Source organism: Cryptotermes secundus, unplaced genomic scaffold (genome assembly GCF_002891405.2).
Source record: "Cryptotermes secundus unplaced genomic scaffold, Csec_1.0 scaffold301, whole genome shotgun sequence".
Classification (NCBI taxonomy): domain Eukaryota; kingdom Metazoa; phylum Arthropoda; class Insecta; order Blattodea; family Kalotermitidae; genus Cryptotermes; species Cryptotermes secundus.
The window spans coordinates 238,722-263,499 of NW_019725003.1; the positions used below are offsets into that span (position 1 = coordinate 238,722).

At 41.9% G+C, this 24,778-nt stretch overlaps 1 protein-coding gene across 2 annotated transcripts; it reads left to right on the forward strand.

Moving 5' to 3' along the window:
- The first annotated feature begins 680 nt into the window (after nucleotides 1-680).
- On the forward strand, nucleotides 681-23,618 carry LOC111863173. 2 transcript variants are annotated; one of them, XR_004512876.1, is made up of 4 exons: nucleotides 681-745; nucleotides 17,781-17,854; nucleotides 21,565-23,072; nucleotides 23,384-23,618. XR_004512876.1 is itself a non-coding variant. In XM_023849228.1 (3 exons), the coding sequence occupies exons 1-3, from the start codon at nucleotides 722-724 to the stop codon at nucleotides 22,961-22,963; spliced, it is 1,497 nt and encodes a 498-aa protein (XP_023704996.1). In that variant the 5' UTR covers nucleotides 681-721; the 3' UTR covers nucleotides 22,964-23,618. The 2 variants fall into 2 exon arrangements, 1 of the variants encoding a protein (XP_023704996.1); XM_023849228.1 differs by having other exon boundaries at nucleotides 21,565-23,618.
- Nucleotides 23,619-24,778: the final 1,160 nt, after the last annotated feature.

Sequence of the window (24,778 nt, forward strand, 5' to 3'; positions counted from 1 at the left end):
CATAGGCGGAAAGGAGTAAAGGGCGCCTTATTCCGTCTAAAATGTTTTCGACGTTTACGTGTAAAACAATATATTGGAGATAATCATGCGAATTTCTGTGGAGGTACAAACAGAAACGAGGCAACTGAAGGCTGATACTGGGGTCAGCCAAGTACGTATCATCATAATGTGTTCGATCGACACTTTTGACACGCAAGCCGTGTGAAAGTAGTCGCATGACAGGCTCGGCATACAAGATCATGAACAGTTTCTCTGTGTCGATATTCCAATGATGACTGAGTCTGCAGCATTTCTCCTATCTGGATCCTCCAGTTTCATCGAAAGTTGTTACGCTGCTGCTTCGTTTCCCTGAAACCTCTGTCTCCCTTAACTGTCCCTGACAGACTTTTAATTAAAAAGGTTTCTCTCTGAGTACCTTGGCCTTGCCAGAGGAGACCTTGTTCTGAGTGAGGGGGTGGACGACAAACCGGAGAAAGTGAAACTCGCGTACGTGACGACGGTCTCCTCCCTCCAACCGTCCCAGTCTTCTTTTTGTTTCAATCTCACTTCCTCTATCTCTCTCTTTATCCATTTCTGAACGAATTGTTTCCAGATCTTCTGAAGTGACGAGCAGGGGCTGACTATATAACCAGGGCTGCTGCAGCCGATTTACGCATATGTAACTGTTGCTGCAGCGAAGAGCGCCCGACTTCGCCCGTGCACTGGAGGAGCCGGAGGTATCATGAGGAGCTACAAGAGACTTGTGGTCAGTGCAGTGTTATTGTATTTCGTGTTAGTCAGTAAGAACCTGATACCGTTCGGACACACTCATACGGGTTTCGTGATGTATATAGGAACGGACATGACCTTATTTAGCCAATTCGGGAATCGACCCACATACCAAAACACGAAACATAGTCTGTCCTCTATTTGTGTCAATTAGAAATCGTAGCCAGTGAATCTCAACTGATTCGGGGTAGGGAGAACTGGAGGGCTCTTGTGAACACGGTAATGAACCTTCGCATTCCATAATATAGTGGGATATTCTTGAGTAGCTAAATGACCGCTGGCTTCTCAAGAAGGTCACGACTCAGCGGAGTTAGGTGTCAGGTGTGACACTTATCACAGGTTACTAAATTTTGTTCTTGAAAATGTAGTTCAGGCCCCATGTCACCACGTGAAAATTAAATGAATTGAATCGTTTAAAGGATAAAGGGAACGGGCCAAAAGGCTGAAAATCGGATATGTTTCAGTTTTCTTCTAACCAATCGCAAACACTGGAATATTAGTGACGCCCCTATTTTTATATAAAAAGGATTTCTTATTAAATATTCTCAATAATTTTACATATAAACTTTATTCGTAGGCCTTAATTATTTCTATAGCGTCCCTCGTTGTGGTCTCTTTGTTAGGTGGCAACAGCCAGGCTTATGCCGCAAACACAATCTATTACCACCAGATTGCCAACCGTTTCGTTTATAAAATAATAACTATGCGATTTCAGAAAGGTAAATAATGGAAACTGTTGAAGAGTAGTTCCTAACCCCGTCGTAATGAATAAGCAATTAGTATCAGTTTGCTTAAAGAACCCCCCCCCCCACCAGTACAGGACGGACACTTTGAGAATGACGTCATGAGCTCCGCATATAAATCATTACAGAAAACTGAGAGGCCAGACCCTTGCTCCAATCAGGTTCCAGGCATGAGCACAGGAAGAGTGTTGTTAGTTCCCATGCTTGTATGAACGTTTTGTTAAATACTTGTCATAATTTTGTGATGATTAAAATCATTTTCTTTAATCATTAAGAGCTAATATTCCTCACTCAGTGCAATAACTCAGGTACGGACTGGACGATCGAGGAACTGGTGTTCGATGCTCGGCAGGAGCAGCTTCCTGACTGACTGTAAGACCCGGGCGGACTACTATCTTCTGAACACTTGGGTCTCTTTCCCCGGAAGCTAAGCGACAGGAGTTTGAAGCTGACCGCCCAACTCCTAGTACCGCACATCTAATTGTCTTATACCTCACGACACTAATAAATAAAGAGCTCTTTATTCTGTAATTTTCTACAGTCTCCTGAGAATACGAAGAGTTAATATCTGTTAATTTCCGCACAAATGAGTCTAATTCAAAGGCTTCCGGACGTTGTCTCAGGCATTACTAGTCGTGCCGAATTAAAATATAGTAAACCTTGATTATCACAAAGATTATTATCATAAAAGGTAACGGTAAAGCTATTCCTGTAACAGGCCGTGAAGGCCCATAGGGTTGCGAGACGTCGAGGCTCCCATGTTTTCTAGACAATCGGCTCACAGATGGTGGTGAGGTTGTCAGCCTTACGCGCCGGCCGCCCTTTACCCCCAGGAAGATTCCTGGTACTCCTTTCTGTTAGAGGCTGAGTTGATCCCAGGTTCATAATGCAGCTTGAAGGATTGTGTAATTTGAAATCTATTGACTTCATAGGGAATTGAACCGGCGAACTTCCAGCTTGTAGCACAGTGCCTCAACCAACTATGCTACCGCGTGCCCCGTGAATATTATCATATATGTCTAAATTAAGGCTGTTTTACCATGCTCATCGTCACGGTTAGGAAAGAAAGCAGAAGTTATATCATAAGCCTCTTTTCTAGAACACACGTACTTATATTACGGGAACGGAATGTCCGACTGAAGTGAAGTGAGTCTAGTTTCTTGTGTTGAGTCAGAATGACTCAGGTTGATCTGATATGTTGTGCTGGTTCCAGCATTGCAATGCTTCTTGAAGTTGAAGTCCGATAAATGGAAATGCCACGGTCAGGGTTTACAGTAGGCACAATTTCAATGTCAGCTGCCTCGCAACATTTGTTCGTACGACACAGGGGTGGAAACTGACTAAATGTTATTCAACCAAGTTCCGCCACAGTTTCCTTGCTTCAAATGTTTGCCTCCTACCAATCACCTTCGCACGGCTACGAAACTCTACTAAATAAAGGTGTGTAAGGGGCATGGAGTTTAAGGCTCATGAATTCTCTGTCTTCGTCCTACATAATCGGTTTGGCTGACAGAAAAATTATATTAGATAAAATGATCAAAATCTAAACTTAGGAAGCTTACTCATACTAACGACGATATGCAGACATGTCCTTTTGTGGCCTCAAGTAAAGTAGGATTTTAAACTGGCCAATACGGCCAAAATACAAATTATTTTTATAAATTATGTTAAGATATCTCACCGAATTCCACCAATATTAAAAGAAAGTTTTATAATATACATGAATAAGTACATTTATGGCGTTATATAACGTAAACTTTTTAATTAGTCACCATAGCTGAAGGACAGAATGGAAAAATAAAATTATGCAAATATCTTTAATATTGTAAGATAACGTAAGGCAAACTAATTAAGCACTACGCAATGAAGGCGTATGGGGGACTGGATCTATAAACTCATATTTTCTTGATCTCGGCAATAATTGTGAGTGGTCAGTTTTACGCCCCGGCAGCTTTACCCCACGGACCCCAGAGCAGGTCTTGATAATATGGAGAAATGAAAATTCTTTCCCCTATTGGGACTCGAACCCCGATCACCAACCGTACTATCCCTGCTTTCGTCTTTGATGTAGTTCATTCATTCATTCATTCATCAGTAATCTGTCAAGACGACAGGTTCACAGTCTCTTCCAAAACAGCTCCTCCACTTAATGCGATCAAGAGCTTTCTCCTTCAAATGAGAATATCCTCTTCTGTCCCCAAGGTCATCCAGCATCTTCTTACGTCTTCTTCCTCGTCTTCTGGTCACTTCTATTCGCCCCTCTATCTTTCCTTCAATAACTTATTTTAGAAGGCAGTTACTGCGTAAGATATGACCAATCCAATTAGCCTTCCGTTTTCTTATTTCGTGTAGGATATTCCTCTGCTCACTGACTCTAATTAACACTTCTTCATTTCTCACATAATCGGTCCAACTGATCTTCTCCATCCTTCTCCAACACCACATTTCGAAGCTTTCCTGGTGTTTCTGATCTACTGCCCTAAGTGTCAAAGTTTCAGCCCCATACAAAGCAATGCTCCAAATGTAGCAATTCACTAGTTTCTTCCTGAAATTTAAGTCCAATTTGCTGGTAAAAAGATTCTTCTTCTTGCCAAATGCAGCTTTTGCCATGGCAATCCTGGATTTAATTGCACTAGTAAAGCTTGCATCATCTGTTAACAAGCTACCCAAATATTTAAAACATTTCACATTCTCCAGTTGTTTTTTTTTTCTTCCTTGGCACTACAGCCGCAGTGGGCCTAGGCCTACCTCCATGAACTTCACCGTTCACACATTCGGTAGGACTCCTTGGGCGGATGATCAGCTCGTCGCAAGGCCTCTACCTGCCCACAAACACAGAAAAACGCACACACACAAACTAAACATCCACGCCCTGAGTGGGATTCGAACCCACGATCCCGGTTTGCAAGCGAGCGAAGACAGTAGATGCCTTAGACCGCTCGGCTACCGTGACCGGCCCAGTTGTTTTTGGTCTATCTTTATTGTGACTGGGGTTGGTTGCCTCGAAATTTTCATTACTTTTCATGACTTAGTTCATTATTAGTTCATAATAATTTAATTCATAGTTTATACTAGACCATGCATGGGACAACTCACTTATTTCGTCATGTAATGTAGTTTGTAAGCTAAGAATATGGCTGAAAGTCAAATTTCGCAACTAACGTTATGCGTACACCGCTCATACCGAATTTAATTACAACTGTATTTACTGTACTGACGTATTTTTAACGAAATGGTATTGAAGTAATTCTGAATAATTAGTACACATTGTAGTAATTCTAAATAGTTAGTATTTATGTGTTTCTAAACAATTAGTTTTGAATTGTCTCCAAACAAGCAGTGGTAAAGTATTAGTGTTCATGTAATTCTAACGAGTCCTCTTGAAGTTTCCTTCACCCAATAGCGAATAGTACTGACGTGATTCCCCTCCCCCAAATGTGATTTGAACAAGTGGCCTAACGGTGTTCATGTGACAGAATTCCACACTCCATGCTAATGTCGCAGTATGCGGCTTGAAGGGTCCTCACTTTTCGGTTGAAGGGGGCGGCGTCTTGTCTTGTAGGGCAGATGCGAACATAATGAATAAGCAGTCACCGGTAACAGGAAAGGTGTGGCCTTCCAAGTTCGGGTAAAAACAGCGTGATACGAAATATCACAATAGCGTAGATGGGTGAATAATATTAAAATGAAGCACAAAGAAACAGAGTGTAATGTTTTGAAGTTCATTCTACTAGATCAGGAAAGGAGATAGTAGATGGGGCTTACGAATATGATAATGAACCATCGTGTTCCGTGAAGGGTGGAGAATTTCTTGACGAGCTCATAGGCTACCAGCTTCTCAAGAAGGGTTCTATTCACGGAATTATGTTCTTTGCATTATTAACAATCCTGATTTTAATTATGATACTGAAATTTCTAATTCTATTTTTCTCACACCTGCAGTTATATTCTTGGAAGTAGACTAACCTCTCTTCATTTAAATCAGCAATGAGGTTTGAAAATCCGCGCCATAACATGAAGTTAACATGCTGTATCCTACAGCGCTATTGCCTTACATCCGTCCTTTCTGTACTGTGATATACACTTACTCACACATGGAGCTGAGCCCTTATTGAGAAGCCGCCAGTTATGCAGCTACTCAAGAACTTCCCAGCATTTATGGAACCCAAAGATTCATTACCGTGTTCACAAGAGCACTCCAGTGGTCCATATCCTGATTCAGATCAATCCAATCCGCGCCACCCCATCCTAAGGTCCATTTTAATATTATCCACCATCGTCCTAGTGGTTCTTTCCTTCTAGCTTTCCCACCAATATCCTATATGCATTCCTCTTTTCCCCATTCGTCCTACATGCCCTGCCCATCTCATCTTGATTTGATCATTCTAATTACACTTGGAGAAGAGCTCAAGTTATGAAGCTCCTCCTTATGCAGTTTTCTCCAACTTCCTGTCACTTCATCTCTCTTTGGTCCAAATATTCTCCTCAACACCCTGTTCTCAAACACCCTCAGCCTATGTTCCTCCCTTAAAGTCAGAGACCAAGTTTCACACCCATACAGAATCACACGTAAAATTATACTTTTGTATATCCTAATTTTTGTGTTTTTGGACAGCAGACGAGAAGACAAAAGGTTCTGGACTGAATGGTAGCAAGCATTACCCGAGTTCAGTCTCCTCTTAATTTCCTCCTGAATCAGGGTGTGCCACATTTTCAAAATATCTGTTACCTGTCTTTATGTCATGATTCTGCCCTGCAACTTTCATGTACTTATACAGAAACTTTCTGTATTATATATGTATATGAACGTGGCGGTAGAGAGTTGAGAAAAAATAAAATCTGTAAGGTTGTGACTACGGTATATTAACGCAATTACTGAATTTGAGACGTTATTCTTCGCCATGTTTTCTTACCTAAAAGCAATGTTTCGGAGGCTGGAGTGCTCTCTGTCCTCAGGCAAAAGAGTCCTGTCTCTGAAACGTTGTTTTTAATAAAAAGAAAACAGGATGGATACTCTCCAAAAAAAAAGATAATAAACGTTTGAAATACTTCTCCATATTCGAGAAAATTCGGGTTTACATCTCAGCTTCGTGACTGACTTTCATGTCTGAGGATATCGCAGTCCTCAGTCCCTCCAGGCAAAGGCAGGCCGGATTGCTCAGTTACTAGGCCACGGACTAGACTATCGAGAAATCGTGGGTCGACTGCTGGCAGCTGCACTCCATTTTCTTCTTGGCCACAGCGTTTAGACCCACTTTAGTCCCATCCAGCCGCCCCCAATGAATACCAGGATTTCTTTCATCGTTGTAAAGAGGCCGGAGCGTGAAGCAGAACACTCACCTCCATTTATGCCCAAGATTAAGCATGTATGGAGCTATACATCCACTCTCCCATGTACGTTCATGAAGTGGTGTTAAATTAAGCAATGGACAACTGCATCTTTTATCTTTACCCACCAGGATAAATTCTGGCTACAGCTCTTTCCGCTTTCAACCTTTGCCATAGTTTCATTCAGCAGTACGTAGCATGTCAACAACTGAGGCACTCTCTAACTATAAAAGTTGTCCCTCTGCTTAATTAAGCACTATGCCATAAAGGCGTATGGGGGAGTGGGTGTATAGATCCACATTTTCTTCACATCGGCATTAGTTGGAAGTGAGTGGTCAGCTTCACGCCCCGGCCGCTTTACCCCCGGGTAAAGAGCCCCCGGTACCGACTGGATAGGAGATTCGGTGGACCCCTTTGCTGGTCTGGACGATGTGGAGAAGACAAAATTCTTGAACCTACCGGGACTCGAAATCTGACCACTCGATCGCCGAGCCCGTAGCCAGTCCCTATAGAGACTGCGCTTTCCCGGCTCCTTAATCTCTAAATATACCAAGAATAAACAAGCAAATAAATAAGTAAATAAATAGTGAAGAAGCTGTTATTTTGATCGCCATAAAGACATTTTGGGAAGAGCATAAAATTATTGAAGTCAGTTATTATCATTCTTATTATTTTTATTTTATTCATTATCTGCCTGTAATGGGAAACACGTACATCTCATTCGAGTGCTTTAGCACTTTGATCATTCCTACGTGCGGGTACCGCAGTGCAGTGTCGGGCCTGTCTCACCGCACCGCAAATTCTTCTTAATCCATTCGCTAAATCTGACGAATTCGGTTTACAGTAAATAGAAGTTGATACATCATCATTAACACATGAGAACGACATGTGGGAAATGAAAAATACGTAACCAAATTTTAGTCTTAACTCCTCATGGGAAAACACCAATTGATGTAGGTACGCGTGGGAGAATTACAATGAACCGGAGCATGAAGCAACAATGCGTGGACTGAATTCACCTGCTTCAGAGTGTGATTATGTGGAGAGCTCCTGTGAGAATGGCAATAAAGCTTGAAATTTTATAAATGTAATCAAGAATCTTGCATCCTTCTATGGAATCCGAAAATTTATTATAGTTTACACAAGTTGGCTCCATTTGGTCCCATATGCTCCAGTTGAATGCACCGCATAGCCCCAGCTCCTCATTCTTTAACATCATTACGTCATCGTCCTATACCTCTCTAGGGTTTGCAAGTAGCCTTTTGGCTTCAGTCATTTTGACTAAAATGTTGCATGACATTCTTCTATCTCCTATGCGTGCTACATGTTCCGCTCCGCTCATGAAGCTCTCACTTGAATAATAATGACTATACTGCACTGGGGATAGGAAAAGATGTGGGGATACGTTAGAACAAGGCTATAGATTACTAGCTCTTAATACAAATGCTGTACCAAATTTCCTCAAAATCTTTCATAGTTTTAGATATCAAAAAGCCGGTGGGCGAATGCTATATCCCCACCGATCAGTCACTGTAGTAACTACATGTCAAAAGAGCATAACAGAAAAGTTTTCCCAAACAATGTACGTTGCTCTTCCGTGATAATGTGCATTTACGCAGTCAGTTGCTGACAGCGGCCAAGCACTTTCCTGAATCGCCTGCTTTGACGTTTATAAGCTCAGCGTGACGCCCAGAGAATGTACTTCAAAACGTAAACAAGAAGGCCTTGTCATATCACATGAAGTTACTCTTCATCCAGCAGCTGGCAGGATTTGATTCCAAGTTACAGCGTGTGGGATTTGTGGTCGACAAAGCGGCATTCTCCGAATACTTCGGTTTCCCCACAGATTCTGTTTCCACAAATTGCTCAGCTTTCATTACTCACTGTATCATGACAACATAACCTCGAAACTGGGAGAGTCGTCAAAACTAGTAGCTCCAAGCAAATGAAAGAGGGTTCTTCTCCAAAATATTCTCAAGACTAAGAGACTGATTTCTACATCAGAGATACAGAATGTTTTCGGAGGTAGATACAGAACTTTTAACTTAAATATGCTAAAGGGGCATGAGTGTGTTCCAATACATGCAGTATGGGCAGATCACAGTGGCCGCGTCCTGTCAGGTACGAAGTGCCTTCGCCCGCTCCAGGACTGGGATCGTGGGTTCGAATCCCAATCAAGGTATGCATGTCTATGTTTATTCTGTGTTTGTCTTAGGTAACGGCTTTGCGACCTGTCTTCGCTCGCTCGGAAGCCGAGATCGTGGGTTCGAATCCCACTCAGGGCATGGATGTTTGTGTGCGTTTTTCTGTGTTTGTGTACAGGTAGAGGCCTTGCGACGAGCTGATCACCCGCCCAAGGAGTCCTACCGAATGTGTAAGATCTAGAAAAACCGAAGTGAACGGAGTTCATGGAGGTAGGCCTGGGCCCACTGGGGCTGTAGTGCCAAGGAAAAGAAAAACGGCTTTGCGACGGGCTGATCCCCCGTCAAAGTAGTCGTACCGACTTTCATAGATTAAGAAACTGAAGTGAAACCGTGTGTTCCACTGCTGCCCTCTGCTCCAAGTGGGAGCAACTGAAGAAGGAAGAAGAAGAAGATGCATTGTGAACACGTACTCTCTACCTTTGGGAAACAGTCATGCCGAGGTTCAGTGTATTATCTCAGGTTTCAAATTATATACGACGAGCTATGAACCGCTTTGTGAAGAAACACATTGATGTTTTCGAGACGTTGTCTTATAACATAGAATTCTTAGCCCCCTCCCCCAGAACATGACATTGTATTTCAGTTTCTCACAGACCCTAGGATGATATTTAATTACGAGTCAAAATAGCATAATTTTACTCTTGCAGAATTAGTGTGTCTGAATGTCATCTTTAATTATCTGTGGGTAACAAGGGAATTCACGATTGTTCAAATGAGCAACACGTCCTATTTTCCACGAGCGGGCATGTCCCGTTTTGTTGGTCTCGAGTTCAAGTCGTGCTACTGTCAGGGGACTAGGAGAAAGTTCACTCATCATCATGCAAATGAAGTTGGGCAAGAACTGTTCTTCTTTCGTCGCACGTGCCCTGAACCCCAATTAGGATAGAGCAAATAAACACACACACACACGTCTTTCACATTCTGACATGCAGCGGCAGTTGTTCTGCAGCGCGTGAGATTATGAACATAGAGTCACGAATTTTTATATCAAGTTTCTTGTGAAGGTCCCAGTCCTTCACATGCAACCACACAAGACCCAGTGGCCCCATGACCACGACAGTCTCCCCCACGCTTCTGAACTTAGAATGAACTGAAGGGAATGCTGAGTTCTGTTCAAGTGTTAGCGAACATAACGTCAACAAGAGGTTCGTTATACAAGCTTAACTGTTAATTTCGAATATGCCAATCAGGCACATGGGTTGCTGTGGCTTTTTGATCTTTGTGCTTGGAAGCATAGATCGCAAAATGGTTTTATGCCTTCTGTCCAACTGATTCTTGTGGAACTCACAGAGCGGGATCAATACTCACAGATCGATGATTCATTTTGAAAAAAGCGCAAAAGACCTTCCAATTTCGCCGAAATAAATTACAAAAAGTGTCATCCACATCCAAAATGCATATTTTGAATGTGAAGAGATAGGCAATTAAAGCAGTTGATCTCATGTGGCCGGGACTGCTTTCATGAATAACAAAAAGGTGTATTAACGATGTGATTTATTAAGTTGTACCAATCTGCATATTCTGAATAAAGTCATAATCCTTGTTATTGCGTATGCCATACTATTAAAGAAGCTTCTATACAATTTTAGTCATCTAAAATAAAGTTACTTGAATATAAACGCAGTCATGTCAAATTCTTACTTTACTGGTTGTGAGTTGCATGCGATATGCGTGACTAGAAATCGTTATGGGCTGTGTTTGTTTACCACAAAGCGGATAATCGCGACGTACCGTACCAGTCTTACGTATCACTCGGTATGCGACGAGTATCCAAAATGCCATAGCCTTGCAGTGTCAATAAATTTACAGGAAGAAATAAGTGCGACATAACAATTGTTATGTAAGATTTGAGGCTTTCACGGCGGTGACTATGAAGAAACCAGTCTTCTGGGATTTGGCACCGTGTATATGTGGTGTTAACCGACGTTTCGGAGGAACGTATCGCCTCCATCTTCAGGGTAGAAGGAACGATATAAGAAATCCGCAAACGAAGAGACAGTGAGAACCGGTAAAAGCAGTCTGAAGCTGGAGGCGATACATTCCTCCGAAACGTCGGTTAACACCACATATACACGGTGCCAAATCCCAGAAGCCTGGTTTCTTCTTAATAATTATTACATCAACATTTTACGATTAACTAAATATTCAGTTGGATATCTAACTTACCAACAAACTAACAAACAAAATAAATAATTCCAAGGACCACTCTCCTCTTTGAGGAAGCTAATAACCGCTCAGTTAATTTTGAAATTTAGAAATATGAAATCCAATACTGATTACTGCGTCGAACCCGCCGCTGAACCTGAAGCCAGTTCACACCCTCACAACCTAATTCTTTAGCATCCACTTAAACATCCCTCCATCCCCTTCTAGGCCTCGTAACTGATATCTTCAATTCAGGATTTCCAACAGATATACTGTATGCATTTTCTACTTCCCTCATATGTCAAAGTGCCCTGTCATTCCCATCCTACTACTACCTTTACCACTTTTTTTAATTCTCGTCAGTACAAGCAACGTCACGGGGCTCGCAAAAAATTGCCTTACCTGTTCTGAGAGACTTAATATTGTGTTTAACGCTTTTCAGATGTTCTAAACGTACATGCAGTGACGTAGATCATTCGCATTTAGGAACTGTTTACATCGCGTTAGTCATTACAAGTAATTGTAATTACCTTCTGCGTCATGAGTGTGCAATCCTGAACATAACCAAGGATATGTAACAAGTGTAATTCACAGGCACAGTCGTATAGCAAGTCGTGCACAGATGGCATTTTGACGTAAATAAAATATTAATTTATATAGCATGGTAAATAAATGGAAATATTATTAAATTATGTTCATTTCAAATTTATACCAAGAATGCTATCGAGATGAAACAAATTTCCTTACACTTCACGTGTGACCAACCGAATTCTATATACATAGTATTACTACAACTATATTTTTTTGTTATTCTACAAAATACTGTGCGAATAAAGTGTAGGGGCAGATGACTGCATTACTGGTCTTTTGCAGCAACTGACAAAACTGATGCTGGTATGGCCTGTGGTTGTCACATTACTCGCCTTAACAATTTTGTGTCCAACAACAGTTGAGATTCGTTTTATTTTGTGGTTTCCGTGTATCCTTTTTGTTCAGTGATTATTTTTGACAGGAAATAAGAAAGAAAGTAATTTTGTTGTAACTGTCCACAAGGTTGTTCCAAGACACTGCTGGATAGAATAATAGCTCGTGATAACACTTGTACATTGCAGTCCACCACAGAAATACAGAACTTTGAAGTCGGCTATGGAAAGTTTCAGAATTACCAAAATATAAAAAAACGCTAACATCGTGACCAAAGATAAAACAATTTATTTTTATATACAAAAGGAATTATCCATTACGTAATCATTCATCCAAGATTGTAAACGAGATTATACCTTAAAGTTTCTGAACGTTTATCACATCGAATTCTTTTAAATACCGCGTACGTCAAATTTTCTACCTAACACAGTGCCTTTGCATCCTGCCCATAAGGCTTCCCGTACAGAACTTTCAGTAAAGCTGTTTTTAGTCAGAAGAAGAAACAGACGCCTTAGTTAGTTTGATGAATTTCTCTCTGACATATGATTTGTCACAGACTCTGAACAACTCAGTTGTCATAGCGACGGGCTATGCACTGAACAACCGGGGTTCTATTTCCAGCATTGAAAGATTTTTCTTTACTCCAAGGCGTCCGGACCGGCTCTTGGGGCCAGCCAACCTCCTACCCAATGGGCACGGGGGGAGGGGGAGCAATAGCGATGTGAAAGTGAGCACTCAGATCTAGTGCTGAGGTCAGGAATGTTGGAGCTATACCTCCACTCCCTCATATATCATCATGGCGCGGTGTTTAATTAATTAATTAATAAAGGGAAATTTTTCTTCTTTTTACATTTTTCCAGATTGAAAAATGGCTACTTTGTCTAGGCTGTTTCCCTTTATAACAGTGGCAACTTCTGCTAAAGTAAAATTACTATATATGTAACACGTAGTCAAGCAAAAAAAAATATCTTCATTATGGGAAGGTTTTGAATGTTTACTAAACAGAAATATGTACACTTACATTGCAGTTCCTAAAACAATTACACGCTGTAGACCTGAATGGCATCTCTTTAATTACGCCTGTTTAAACTTTTCAGTCTAACAAAAAGTAATTATCACTGGGTGTAGAAGCATTAATAATAATAACAATAATTCGAAACCTGTTACCTAAGCCTACACATCTTGATGCTGTAAATCAGTTTTCTATAAGGAAGAAATATATATTTGAGGTTAGCTCAAGCACTAACGTTGGTGAAAATATCCATGGAAAATATCAGGTTACAAGCCCACTGGGGCACTAAAATGTCATATTTCTCATAACCTTCTTTAGTACACCAAGATGAATGTAGAATGGTACTATGACACGACCGTCTCCTTTCCATTCCTCCTCAATCGTTAAACATCTCACAAACTTAGCTCTCCCGCTTCTCACACTAAACATAACCTCATTCCGGCCGAAGGTGCTAAACACTTTCAGTTTCCACACTGCGAAGAACAAAAGTGTCTGTACTATTCCTTTAAACGTCGAGATGGCAAACGGAAACGTGGGCTATGTCTTGTCGTGAGCAATATTCGGGTCACTTTCTCACAGCACACTAATATAGCACGAATTCCCACAGTACTTTGCCCTTGATGCACAGCCTCAGGAGAGCTTTCCATAGCACTAGGTCAGGATCACTGTTCTTCCTTTCATGCAGGGTCGAGGTTCTGACAGTTAACCTGTGAACTGTAACTGCAGGAACAGTCTCTCGCGACCTTTACATGTCCTTTTTCGAGCGCATGCGTGTTAGGTGGTGGGAAGTGAAGGAGAAATGTTTGTGTATGATCACTGATTCCTAGTTTATTTAACTTCAGTTACTACTTAGCTTCGAGAGGACATCTCTGCCTTTAATAAGGCTTATACCAGTCCGGCTATATATGAGAGAATTAAGTGCTGCGATCTCTTGCCAACTGCGAAAGTTACCGGTATGTCAAAGAAACACCACGGATGACAAGAATATGGGCTTATGGGATCCTGGGGCATAAGGAAATGCGACCGCTGTTAACATGGGGCAAAGCCTAAATAATTTTCCGGTTCCTACACTAAAGAAAAGTAAAAGATAAAATTATACGGGGTTCAATTAATCAAGCGATATACCACGAAGATGTGTAAGGGAGTTGATGTGTAGTTTCACCACTTCGATCCTCGGCCTTCGATGGAAGCGAGTGGTCATCTTCCCTCGCCTGTACCGGGAAATGAGCCCCGACTACTCGGTCGTCCAGCCCGCAGTCTAGTCGCTATACCAACTGAGATATCCTGGTTCTTTTCACTAAATACGATTACACATTAATACCAGAAATGTGTCTGAAAATGATTCACTACAATTATAACTCGAAAGTTACAGAATTGAAGGTCATTGCAGCCCCGAGCTCAGCAAACGTGCATCTTCTGATGCGGAAATCACCGAGTATCTCCGTGTTTATATGAATTAAAAACCGCAGATAGACAAAATCATATACCAAGGTTGTCAAACCTGGATACAAATGGAAACTCGAGGGCACTCAAACACACAGTTGCAAAAACCTGCTGCTGGAGAGGCAAGCTGTGTCGCAAAGTTGCGGTGTGCGAGAGGAGGTTGTCATAGTCTACATCAACATGAATGTGAGTCGAAACAAAAATTTCCGTAGCTCATCTGAGCATTCGCAAGGCCAAGTTAAGAAAAATGAAAAACTTATGAAACTCCTGGATTATAATCCCGGAATTTACTTGGAAAGACTGAGTAAGACCACAAAACCTTCAGTTATGACAACCGGTCTCCGGGCCGAGCAGTGAACTCGGGAAGCGGAAGTGCTACCCACTCCACGGAGACGGCCGGTAACAGACTTAGAAAGAAACAGAATATCCATCAAGGTATTCGTGCATAAACTCTTAGTAAATATCATTAATGTGTCTAGCGTTTATCTGAAATCGTTCCCTTTCTTCTATATTCTACTACCGGTTGGCCCTCTACTGCCAGTTCCCTTTGTAAACAATAATTAACGGCTCCATACATTGAAATCTCCATATTGTTAATTATATCTGCCAAGAGCAGATTTTTATCTGGAATAAATTAGCATAAAGTCGAACGAAAGACACTGGATGTCAAACCAGACCTTACATTTCACATTATCGGCAGGGGGCATGAGCAAATGCAAGTGGCTGTGTAGCTTACAGTAACAAAATAATCATCACTGGCCACAATTGTCTGTCTCTATAACTATCTATGGCTCTAGAGCTCTCTGTTTGACCTTGACCGCTTTTTCAATTTCTTAATCCTATACACAGTAAGTAGGACTCCTTGGACGGGGAATAAGCCCGTCGCAAGGCCGCTATCTACACAAAGAACAACACAAACACAGAATAAACGCACACAGACACCCATACATCGAGTGGGAATCGAACACACAACCCCAGCATTCGAGCTGGAGAAGACCGCGCGACCACTGTGCTCGGCGCTTCCTCTGAAGTTGACTCAGACCGGTTATTGCGTCTCAGTCTAATTTTGAAGAGCCCTGTCTTCTGGGAAATAATGCTATGTAGTCATGTGAAAGTTAATAGACATCCAGCGGAATATTCATCCCTTAGGATGTAGGAGGTATATTCCTCCGAAACGACTGTTGGCTTTCACTGCACTGAAGAAGACAGAGTGCTTCATAGCCATCACTGTGTGAACTTCAAATCGAACGACACGTGTTGTAGCTTTCTCGGTCCATCCAGGCAAGTTGTGAGGTAGCACAGTACAACAGGCTATGACACGTTCCTTCCACATGCATTCAAATTCACAATTTACAAAACACCACGTAATTCCACGGCATATAACGGATCCAGTTGAAAACGTTTTTCATTAAACCAGGAACTGGGCAAGAAATCAAGAGAGAAAGTTCACTTAAGCCTCAATTAGACGTATCTTACATATTGACTTTGAGAAACGTTAAGGTTTCGCTCGAAGTTCTGCGAATAGACTAAAGTCAGCGCGTTCTATAGGTCTATGTAGTTCCAGTAAAGTCACCAATGACGTTAGAGCGTTCTACGAAAAATCGCCGGGAACCATGTAACAAGCGTTCCAACCCCCTCCCCACCCGATTGACCTCTACCTGCTAAGCCAGCGCTTGTCTTCTTTATTTCAGGTAAATCTGGCATATAAGTCACCTTCTTACGCTCTTTCTTATGTTTGATTACTTCCCGTAGTGTGGGAGATTATTTGGATTGAAGAGAGGACGTAAAGAAAACAGAAACTTGCATAAAGCAGATTTCAATACTTTCTATAAGGCGATCAAGCCAGAGAGATGAGATGGGCAACACATACTGGAGGCGTAGGAGAGATAAGACGTATACAGGCGTATACAGATCTAGTCATACAGTCTGAAGAGAAGACGCCACATATGCCTAGGCGAGCTAGATGTAGGTGCAATTGAAACGTTGAGGCGTTTCTTAAAGACATTCAACGGGAGGTTATGATGTTGACTCAACTGACACAGGGGGCATCCAGCAGTGACCTCTTCCGAATATGGCAGTGAACCCTAGAGTTCCCTACAAGAATTAGTTTTTTTCTGCTTTAAGGGCCAATTTCGTTAAATTTATTTATTGTCTCTTTAATTTATACACTTCAACGATATTCCATTCATGAGCTCAAGGAAGAGAGACAGATAAAACACGTGTATATCGTGGTGGAAATGAGATATGTTTACAAAATGTTATTCTCAGAACCCAAAATCTACTTGTGATATCTAAACACATATGAAAGATAATTCAGTTAAAAGCCTGTACACATGGAAACCATTAAGTACTAGACCAGTGGGCAGACAGAAAATTCGATGGGAGGAAGGTGTCAAAGCTGACATTAAGAAGATGAATGTACCGAATTGGAAAATGGCAGTCCACGACAGGGCCAAGTGGAAGGTGTGGTTGAGAAGACCAAAACTATAAGTGAGCTGTAGTGTCAAAATAGAAGAAGAAGAAGAAGAAGAAGAAGATTAGCAAGATTTCTCAGAAGAACTAATCGCCTACTTTCGTTTGATTAGACACCGAAAGCATGGAAAAGGACACGTCAAGAAATTCTTCTATTGTTGCGTGTGTATTTGTTTTCGCGGCAATGTTTCTACCGAGCGGTTTCCCAGCAACGATAGAGGGATACACATACAAATACAAAGACTGACAGGGGGCATTTATGAAGTATGACATTGAGATTGGATTACGTACCATGGTACACATACAAAGTTTCAAAAAGACTGGTTCAAGCATTCAAAAGTTGATAGGAGAGATGTACAGACACACAAATGGCATGGTGATCTCATAAGCCTACTTTTATTTTCACAAAATAAAGAAATTGGGCTAAAAAGGGGCTTTCAAAGAAATGATTTTTTTTTTGTGTGGTGACCATATTCAACGAGCAGGATACAGTCCAGTGAAAGGTTCTTGCTAATACACCAATAAACCTCCGAATACAATGAAGGGTAAGAAATTATTTGATTGCCTGAGAGCCCATCAACAACTTCTCTAAACGTACTGCTGCAAATAATTAATCTATTAGTTAATTAAGCTTTTGTTTCCTTATAATTGTCAGTCACGCCGTCGCACGTGATTTCTGCCAATTCGTACCAAGGTATTTGCTTCATAATTGTAGTAATTACGTGAAATTTCCTTTCATAGGTCACCCTTTGGGCAGTACTACAAGTCGCCCTGGTAGCCAGCAAAGCCATCGGAGACCAACTACAGCAACCACAGTAAGTAGCACTCAACTGCTGATGAGCCAGCAGGGTCGAAACTACAAGACCCAGAGTCAATTTTTTTAATTATCCTGTGGCTGAGGCATTGTTGACTGTAAGGATTGAGGGTCTCAGAGCGGTGATTGCGAAGGGTTCTTTCTTCCGGGACATAACGCCGTGTAGTCTGTGGAAAGTCAAAAGACAATTCGGATGAACATGTCGTTTCTTTCTTGAGGGTGGAAGAATAAGCCAAGCAAGAAACCAGCATCAAGCAATCTGTGCTTGTTACATGCTGGTGTCTTTGCTTGGTGTTTACTCTTGACTGTGAAGATGTAGGCAACATGTTCATACGAATTGCTTGACACATGACGTTGTGTAAAAGAAGAATGAAACTCTTCATTATAGGACGATCTCTACATTTTATGGCGTTTTATTTTCTTTGTTGAAGCATTGAAGCGTCAAGTGATAAGGAAAGACAATCTCGAATGGTGAGAGACATCAACCGGGGCAGCATCACTTCAAGTTTAATTAATCAATTAAATGAATCATGGTATATTGAAATGCACTGTCACTTTCTCGGAGTAGGGGCCCACTGCTTTTCTTCGAATGATAGAATGAAAAGTGAATTAGACAGGATCAGGAATGAAGTAAGCTTAGTATGGGATATTATCGCAAATATAATTAGAGGGACTGAGAAAAACCACAAACTCAGTTATTTGAACCCGAGACTTTCTGCATACGGAACATGTTAAACCCTCGACCAGGCCTTTCGGACTCCAATGGTCATGTCAAGGTTATGCGTCCCACAAAATAATCCTACAATTTATTGCATAAATCAAAACACAAAATTCATCTTCTATAATTTGAGAGGAGTGATTGACATGTTCCTTTATGATTTTAGTTGGCCTTCTGATTTAACTATCAACACATGTCTGAGAAAGAACTAGCACTATTAATCATTTTCGAGCAATCGGAAGTGAATTGAGAACAAATCTTTTCCTTGTAAGATTTGAGGCTTTCACGGCGGTGACTATGAAGAAAGCAGTCTTCTGGATTTGGCACCGTGTGTATGTGGTGTTAACCGACGTTTCGGAGGNAACGTCGGTTAACACCACATACACACGGTGCCAAATCCCAGAAGACTGCTTTCTTCAAATCTTTTCCTTCAATGACAATTTCTGAGGATACATATAATCCTGAAATAAGCTGTAAGGCATCATCGAAGTACAATTAGCTTATTTTCTTACATTCATCACATGTTGCTGAACCCCGACATGTTTCTATGTTACAAGACCATATTCCCGGGATGAACAATATCAAACGAAACTTTACGAAACATAGGGTTTAAAATATAGGAGTAATACATTCCTTATAGAAATTTAGAACTAATATTGTGTTAAAATGATTGGTATATGATATAGCCAAGCTATTTTATATCATTTACTTTTACATACTTGATTTAAAATGTTTTCTCTAATTTGGCACATCCCCTGAAGATGGTCTGCAAGACTGAAACATATCGGGTATGTAGTAACCTGTAATCAACATAAGAAAATAAACCAGACATCCTTAGACACGGCTTGAATCTTATAATACACGTAGCATATCGGAAAAATAGCCCTATAAAAATACGCTTACTCGTATTCATTTAAATTCAGTAAAGGTAAAGACAGATAGGATGGGGTGGTACGGATTGGATAGATCTTGCTCAGGATAGGGACCAGTGGAGGGCTCTTGTGAACACGGTAATGAACCTTCGGGTTCCATAAACTGCTGCGAAATTCTTGAGTAGCTGCAGAATTGGCGGCTCCTCCAGAAGGGCTCAGCTCCATGAGTGAGTAAGTAAGTAAAGGTAAAGTTATTCATGTGCTTAACTAATTAGGAACTACGCCATATGGGGGAGTGGATGTAAAGAGCCACGTTTTCTTCGCCTCGGTACTAGTAGGGTGTGAGTGGACAGCTTCACGCCCTTGTCGCTTTAACCCCAGGGAAAGAGCTCCCGGTACCCATTGGATAGGAGGCTGGGTAGGCTCTAGAGGCGGTCTGGACGACGTGGAGAGTTTTTAAGTTCAATAACGTGTTTAATTGTTTCCATGAGATGATTGTAAATAAATATGGTTCTGATCAGAGTATTTGGATCTTGAGGGGGGAGGAAGAAAGTAAGAGGAAGCTTAAAAGTCCAAAGTAAAGAGCTTCTGCCTTGAAACGTGAGGACAGTGCGAGACTTGAGGTTCTTGTGGGGACCCACATTAAGAGTATTATCTTGAACGTCACGACGTTGTGTATCTGGTAGATGTTCACTGACTTTTCATGAAAACCTCAGTAAATTTCTGCCACACTACACGGTGTCAGCCGGTCACTGTAGCCGAGCGGTCTAAGGCATGTACTGTCTTCGCTCTCTCGAAAGACAGGATCGTGGGTTCAAATCCCACACAAGGCATGGATGTTTCTTGTATGTAGTGTTTATTCTGTGTTTGTGTTGTCCTGTGTTTAAGTAGAGGCCTTGCGACGAGCTGATCACTCGTCCAAGGAGTCCTACCATCTGTAAAATGATCATGAAACTGAGAAATCAGCCCTGTGCTCCAAAGCGGGAGCGAGAGGACAGAAATACGGGTCACATCAGACAAGACATCATCTTGAAATACGTGGTACGTTTTCTGCAGGTGCTGATCAACTGTCACAAAATTAGTAACACTACAGACTTCGCTCTGTACTAAGCCAGAGTACTTTCTCGTATATTCTGTTACATGCTCACACTGCAATGAATTCTGCACCAAATATTCCAGTGTCTTTAAATTAAGGCGGATGAAACAGGAAAGATATGTAGCATGCATATGGCAGATGAAAAATTTCACTCAACATTTTGGTCAGACAACCTGAAGAGGAGATACCACTTTTGAAAACTAGGAAAAAATGTGAAGCTGGTAATAAAAGCGATCTCCAATAAATATTATAAAGAATATGAATAACAAGGCAGGTCAAGGTAGCCGCGCGGTCTAAGGCATGTACTGTCTTCGCTCGGAAGCCGGGATCGTGGGTTCGAATTCCACACAAGGCATGGATGTTTGGTATATGTATGTGTTTATTCTGTGTCTGTGTTGTCCTGTGTTTAGGTAGCGGTCTTGCGGCGAGATGATCACATGTCCAAGGAGTCCTACCGTCTGCAAAATGATCCTGAAACTGAAAATCAGAGGCCAGGGCCCAAGAGGGCTATAGAGCCAGTGAAAAAAAAATGTATTATACGAATAATATGACGAGATCGATTGAACTCTATAGCCTCAGAGCAGGACTCATTGGTGGGTGTTTGTTTCTTCGGTACTGAATGTTACAGTTGGACGTGAGGCTACAAATATCTTAATCAGCTAGCGATCAACTACTCAAGGACTCTGCTCTCTGAAGTTATACAGCACATCAAAAGCGTTTCAGCAAGATGTGTACATCATAACAAGATCTACATTTTATGCTATACATTTTTTCTGTTTTGGTTTTGGAGAAAAACGATAAAATTGTATTTAACCTTTCTTGACAAATGACGCACTGACATGAACCAAATTCAAATCAGCTCATTACTCTCAGTGTGCAGTCTCCAATATGGAAACTCACTGAAATTCGTTTAATATTTTTGGAGATAAGCAGGAAGACACACATATACATCTCCTATGTGAGTTGACTACTTACACTTGGTGAAAAGAACAAACTAAAGATTCCGTTGTATTTTATGCTTACAGGACTACGCAGCCGCGATTGAAGAGATGGGATGAAGGGCCCCACCAATCCGGGGAGTTGTTTCACAATTCCGGAGAGGACCAACACCACTCCGGGGAGTTGCTCCATCACTCCGGGGAGGAGCAACACCACTCCGGGGAGGAGCAACATCACTCCGGAGAGCAACACCACTCCGGGGAACTTCTGCACCAATTTGGGGACGACCAGCAGTCAAGGGAACTGTTCCATCACTCCGGGGAGGAGCACCATCATGTGGAAGAACACCACCACCACGTAGAAGAACACCACCACCACGAACCTAAGGGGTACTGGAAGAAGAAACTCATCTGGAAACCCGACTGGCAGAAGATATGGAAACCCGCATCCAAGCAGATATGGAAACCAGCGTGGAAAAAGATATACAAGCCGGAATGGAAACCAATTCAAGTACCTGCGTGGAAAGACATAAAAGTTCCGGACTGGAAGAAAATCTGGAAACCAGTGTGGAAACCGATTCAGGTGCCTGCTTGGAAAGAAATTCAAGTTCCTGACTGGAAAAAGATTTGGAAGCCGGTGTGGGTCCCTACCAAAATCCCTGGATGGAAAGAAATACAAGTGCCAGATTGGAAGAAAGTGTGGAAGCCCGTGTGGAAACCGATACAAATTCCTGCTTGGAAAGATATTCAAGTTCCCGCGTGGAAGAAAATATGGGTGCCGGAATTAGTCAAACAATGGGTACCTGGGGAGAAACATCACGGCAAAGATCATGACGGCTGGGAATACACATCCCATGGGCTCTGGAGAAAGAAAGTGGTTTGGAAACCTGTGTGGAAAAAAATCTGGAAAACTGCCAAGAAACAAATCTGGATTCCAGATAAGAAACTCGTATGGAAGGAAGAATGGAAACAGATCTGGAGAACGGAGAAAAAGCAAATTTGGATTCCAGACAAAAAGCTTGTTTGGAAAGAAGCGTGGAAACAGGTTTGGAGAACCGAAAAGAAGCAAATTTGGATTCCAGACAAAAAGCTCGTTTGGAAAGAAGCTTGGAAACAGGTGTGGAGAACCGAGAAGAAACAAATATGGATACCTGATAAGAAACTTGTGTGGAAAGAGGCTTGGAAGAAGATCTGGGTTCCAGACTGGAAGAAAATTTGGGTTCCTGCGTGGAAGAAGATTTGGAAGCCAGTATGGATCCACGAGTGGGTTCTGATTCCAGAACATCATCCTCCTCCAGACCATCACGGCTGGGACCGCAAGGATGACCAAGTTCCGCAAGCATCTTCTCCTCAACAGCAGAAGCAGAAGCAGCAGCAGCAGCAGCAGCTGCCGATAGGAGTGGCCGTGAACCAGCAGGAACCCAATTGGAACCGCAGGCAGGACACTGTGAGACAGCGACAAGCCTGGCAGTTTCCGGGACAGTGACGTGCTTCCGGTCAGAGTCTCAAGAGTTGGTATTTTCTGAAAGTCGACGAGATCGACGACAAATTCGGGGCAAGAAGGCCCCGAAGAACTGAAACTGCGAGTTGGCAATGTAAGGAATAATGGGAATTATTCAGTCATTTTGCCTTCATTAGTTACAAGCTGCAGATTCGACCATCTATGATGGGGTATCACACTGACTGGTATAAATTTGAGCTCAATTTTTCTGTGCGAACACTTTATGCATGTCGTAAAGCAGTTACGCTAGTCGGATAGTACAAGAAATACCTGGTATGTGAGATATTCAGGGTCTGAGGATACACATGTTTAACCTGTTCATATGATACTGTTTAATTTCGCTGTAATCAAAATAGAAGTGTGCGGTTAGTGTCAAATTATTACTTCCATTCTGTTTGCTTACAGATCACTCCAATCACAATCACATCGCTTGTTCCACTGAACTAAAGTGCAGGTTACTTAAAAATAACATTTTATAAGACGTGTGGACTGAAGCATCATACTGAAGTGGTAGAATTTATAAACTGTTGTCAATCGCCGGAGACACTATACCAAATATTTCTGTAAAATTGACTACACTGTCATCTCGGACTAACTGAACTGTAGTTGAATGTTGTGTATAGCAGTAGGAATTCCAGGATCAAGGGACTGCATGTATATTACTGTTGTACCTTTGTGTGAATGTGTTTGTTACATGTTTGTATATCGTTGTTAAGTTTGTAACGTAAAATACATTTATTACAATTTATATTATTTATTCTATCTCGCCAAGAACACCTCTTCATATTTCGATTTATCTACGAGGCTGTGATCACCAGAAAAGAGAATTACTGTGTCTTACATAATAATAGGAGCATTATTTCTTTGCTCAATGTTAAAGGAAAGAACGCATTTCTTCTGTCCAGATGTTCACAGTTTTCCAATAGGAATATTTGCACATATAAGAAGCAGTCAAATGAAAACGGGTCACTACACATAAATCACATGGCGCGCAAGTTGGTAACACTGGAATTTGCTTACGGTACGAACATCTGGTGGGGACTCGAGAAAGTACAGTGACAATGTGCCCTTGCACACTAGTCGTTTGTTTATTGTGCTGGAAGTAACGTTAGCGCTACGTGTGGTCGTCCTCCATCAGTAATGGAGGCGGGTAAAGAAGAACAGCTAAATGCAGTGCTGAAGGAGTAGGAAGATGAGAAATTCATCGTCGCATGTCTGCTGTTTACGGCGAACACAACATGTCACGTTCGCGTGTGCTGGCGTGACATAAGAGATTCCGACAGGGACGTGTGTCACTGCAAGATGATGCTCGCCCAGGACAGGCTCATCGTGTCATCACCCCTGATGTTATTGCTGCGTTGGATGGTCATATTCGGGCAAACCAACGGATAACCGCGGAAGAAATTAGGCTTTTGATGGGAATAAGTCACGGTTCCGTACACGTCATTGTGACAAAACACCTGCTGTACCGCAAAATCTGCGCGCAGTGGGTTCCACATCAAATCACGAAGGAACAGAAGACTCAGAATGGCTGTATCATTGGGTCACTTGCAACGATACCATGAGAAAGAGTATGCTTTCCCGTCCCGTATTGCCACTGGGAACGAAATTTTGTGCCTTAATTTTGAACCCAAGAGCAAATGGCAGAGCCAACAGTGGAAGCACGTGAATTCTCCCCCACCGAAGAAATCCAAAGCCGTACACACGTTCCGCTAAAGTGATGATGACGTTCTTCTTCGACTGCAAGGACCTTCTGCTTGTCGAATTTCTCGAGCATGAGACCACAATCTGTGCACAGCG

What these genes read in the sequence shown, in the direction of transcription:
- LOC111863173 (XM_023849228.1), top strand. Translation starts at nt 722, where the DNA reads ATGAGGAGCTACAAGAGACTTGTG. An exon ending in GGAGCTACAAGAGACTTGTG is followed by an intron (nt 746 to 17,780) that starts GTCAGTGCAGTG and finishes TTCCTTTCATAG; the next exon opens with GTCACCCTTTGGGCAGTACT. An exon ending in GACCAACTACAGCAACCACA is followed by an intron (nt 17,855 to 21,564) that starts GTAAGTAGCACT and finishes TTATGCTTACAG; the next exon opens with GACTACGCAGCCGCGATTGA.